General features: G+C 42.1%; 2 protein-coding genes across 2 annotated transcripts in view; both read right to left on the bottom strand.

Moving 5' to 3' along the window:
• Window positions 1–339: 339 nt before the first annotated feature.
• LOC101856512 (cocaine esterase) lies at window positions 340–3,374 on the bottom strand. The gene is made up of 2 exons (XM_005098773.3): window positions 2,700–3,374; window positions 340–1,904 (listed from the first exon to the last, which is right to left on the bottom strand). The coding sequence occupies exons 1-2, from the start codon at window positions 2,896–2,898 to the stop codon at window positions 388–390; spliced, it is 1,716 nt and encodes a 571-aa protein (XP_005098830.1). The 5' UTR covers window positions 2,899–3,374; the 3' UTR covers window positions 340–387.
• Window positions 3,312–3,614, bottom strand: part of LOC118477719 (cocaine esterase-like) — a 2,086-nt gene continuing 1,783 nt past the window's right edge. The window contains exon 3 of the mRNA XM_035969902.1: window positions 3,312–3,330. Within this exon, the coding sequence (XP_035825795.1) occupies window positions 3,312–3,330 (19 nt within the window). The remainder of the gene's footprint in view (window positions 3,331–3,614) is intronic.

The following is a 3,614-nucleotide window of genomic DNA, read 5'->3' as shown; positions in this document are numbered from 1 at the left end:
GGGCCTGCAGTGTTGGCAAAACGCGTTGCGTGACGGAGTCCATTAGATTGTTAGTTGCCAGACAAGAGGAGCATAAGGTTGGCAGCGTTTGTGTGTGTGTGTGTGTGTGTGTGTGTGTGTGTGTGTGTGTGTGTGTGTGTGTGTGTGTGTGTGTGTGTGTGTAGTGTGGCATATCCATGATCTACAACGCGGTCTATGTGCTTTGCAATTTTTATTACTGGCTCAAAGGGGGACAATCTATGAACGGTCCAGTCCACGTCTTCCACAGCACAGAATAGAACAGAGGAAAACGGATACCAACAAGTGTGTTATATTAAAAAAACAACAGAAAGCAAAAACTATAATTACAAAGGTACAATTTATTTCATATTGAACATCTGAAAATTTCTACCCAATAATGGGGGAAGTAGGGGTTGAGCTGTGTTTCTGAAGGCTACCCAGAACTTTGTGGTAAAAATCAGTAACTACCCATGGGGACCCCAACCGTTTCGCCTGAGACGCAGAATTGAGTTGGAGATAGTTCGGTGTTCCTATGGCATATTGGTTCCACGTTGCTTGGGCGTTAGGAACAGTTGACGTTGGGTTCCCTGTCTTTGCAAAGTTGGTCCACCTTTCCATTATTTGTTGAGATACTAGAAGATCGTTAACATTAGGTACTCCATTTGCTGAACCGGTATACTTGTCCTGTTTTGCGTCAAACAGGAATATCATCTCTTGTCCATGCGTAGCTGACATCCACTGTGGGGATTTGCTGAAGCTTGGTCTGTAGTTGAACTGGTACAAGTAATGTTTCTTTTCTGGAGCTTTGCTTACAACTTTTATCAATTCAGATACCATGGGGGCCCCAAATATAAAGTAATCTACACCGTCAAGAGTACCTCTTTGTATGGCGTCAGGGGTTGTCTTACCTCTGAGAAATACTCCTTCCATATCCTTAAGTATCTTTTCCCGGTCGATATTAGTAAACTGAACCAGCTGACCTCTCCAAATCTGTTTTGCCATCTCCCTTGTGATTGGTTGTGGGCCAGCTAAAGCCGGAATGAAAGCTCCGAATTCATCACTATTATACCCCCTTAAAGTATCTACGTGGCTGAATTGTCCTCGAGTGAGTAAGGCATTTGGCGTTTCTGGCAGAAAACCAAACGTTGTTTCTACTCTAGGAACATTGATGAGGGTTGCTTGTGCGGCTGCCGTGATTCCTAGAGATTTCTTGAGCAAGGTATTTGCATCTACGTTTTGCAAGCAGGACAAAAGTGCTGTTGAATTTTTCAAATCGTTGCAGTTAACGCCCGTGCTTATCAATCGGGCAGCAATGCGAGGAGTCATTCGATTTCCTGGATATTCGACTGCCCAAGGAGAAAGAGAGGAACCACTTTCCATGATCGCTCTCTGGAACAGACCTTTGGCTAGCGGTGACAGAGTGAGGAGAGAGACACAAGCTGACCCAGCACTTTGTCCAACAATAGTGACAAGATTTGGGTCACCTCCAAAAGAAGCAATGTTATTTTTGACCCACTTCAGAGCGGCGACCTGATCCAACATCCCATAGTTTCCAGGCATAATGTCATCTTCTGTGGATAGGAATCCGAAAACATCAAGCCTGTAATTAATGGTTACAAAGACTACTCCTTTAGCTGCGACGTAGGTAGCATCATAGGATGAGCCTGACCCAGAATTGTACCCTCCTCCGTGGATAAACACCATGACGGGCAATGGAGCGTTGCTGGTTCTCTTAGTCGGCGTGTACACGTTAAGGTAGAGACAGTCCTCGCTGTGAGGAGCGTTTGGATCTCTGAATGCATCATTTGCGGCCACTCGCTGCAGACACTCGTCCCCAAACACCAGGGCGTCTCTGACACCAGTCCATTTGTCCGGAGAAGCAGGTGCTTTAAAGCGGAGTGCTCCTGAAATTGAAAAATAAATCACAGTAAAGCCTGCATGTTAATTTAGGCACCTAAGAGATGGCAACTCACAAGTATTGGAATTCAAAGTTTTCAGCTATTTCAACTGGAGACAGAGTAGCTCATTTGTAACAATAGCCCCTCACTATTTTGATAAATGTTTTTGCTTGAATCCGGGTTGTGGTGCTCGTAAAATAGAACCTGGGAATGATGATGCTTTCAGTTTTCATTTTATGTTTTTTGTAGAAAAGTCTTTGTTTTCAAACAAGGATTCAACACACAGAATACAGTTCATTTCATAACATAAAGATCTCAAGGTATTTAGTTAAATATTGAGAAGCACTTTAAGTGTCACAGAATCGATTATTACGAGTAGCAAGACCAGTTTTCATGTGTATACACTTCAGTCACGGACAACGCATCGGCAACACACATGAGTGTCTAGCAGTGGATATTTTATAGAGAAAAAAAAAAATGAAAAAACGCAATGGAAAACAGACACACCTCATGAATACGTAATCTGATCAATGAAATGTTCATACAGATGCATAAATTGATTCAACAGATAGATATGAAAATCGGTACAAAAATATTCTACAAAAGACATTAAAAGTTAAAGAATTGTTTGAATTTGATTTAAAAAGCGGACAGGCAAGCAAGCAAACAAGCACAAAAGAACTCACATATACATAGAAATGTATGGGAGCCTACAGAAACATAGAGACTGCCTGACAGACAGCCGAGATGAAGAAACCGAAGTGTCAAAAGAGAGAGAGTAATTTAAAGAGAGTCTCTCACCTGTCGGAGCTTTAGCATAGGGAATGCCAGCGAACATTGCCACAGGGACTGAAGGTCCAGAGTCAACCCTTCCCCTCAGTGTACCAGAGGTGGTGTTGGCCAAGAGGAACATGCTGTTTGTCGCTGCTTGTCTTGTCTGTAGAATTTCATTGCTCAAAACCGTTATGAATATAGCCTGGAGCAGCCACGTTGTTGCCATTTTGCAAGGTACAATGAGAAATGTGAAGACCACAAACAAACGAAGGCCTTTATATAGGCCAGACGACACTCTAAAACATTGTCAAGCCTATGGCATTCCATGGACTGTACAGGTACCTCCTATTGGTGACTTTCAACTTTTTTAAACTGCGAGTCCACTGATAAGAATTATGAAGTGGCCCAGGGATTTCTTGGCAGTATTTTTCCTTCAAAATAAAAACGGTCATTTTTTGTTAGAAGTCTTTGTTATGTTATTGTGCCACTGGGGCCTCGCTTTATCTGTCAGAGCGAGGTCATGGGTAAGATGTCAATTTTAGGGACATATATGACTCGTTAAAAACCCTTCTAAGTGCCGGTCAATTTGAGGGTTTACATTGATGTGTTCTGTAGTGAAATAAATGCAATCACTAAGTATTATAGGACGTCAAAGTTCCTGATATGACAAGGCAGTATGAGGGTTCAGGGGGAAAATAACAAGGCACTTTTTATTGTGTGGGCAAAACTTCGTTGCACAACATATCCTCAAATGTTTTTTTAACAAGTGGATCGAGGTTACCGCTACTTTGCTCAGCAGTTTGTATCAGTTCGTCATAACGTTTTGTCTCGCATTAATAATTATAATAACATTTGTTCAAAAGCATAAGTGAAGCAGCGTGGTGGAATCAGGCTCTCGTCTAAATAATCAAAGTGAAGAAACTTGCATTTTTCCCCAGGTTT

This window comes from Aplysia californica, unplaced genomic scaffold (assembly GCF_000002075.1).
Source record: "Aplysia californica isolate F4 #8 unplaced genomic scaffold, AplCal3.0 scaffold00193, whole genome shotgun sequence".
NCBI lineage: Eukaryota > Metazoa > Mollusca > Gastropoda > Aplysiida > Aplysiidae > Aplysia > Aplysia californica.
Note: the sequence above shows the minus strand (reverse complement) of the source record. Positions and strands in the feature narration are given on the sequence as shown.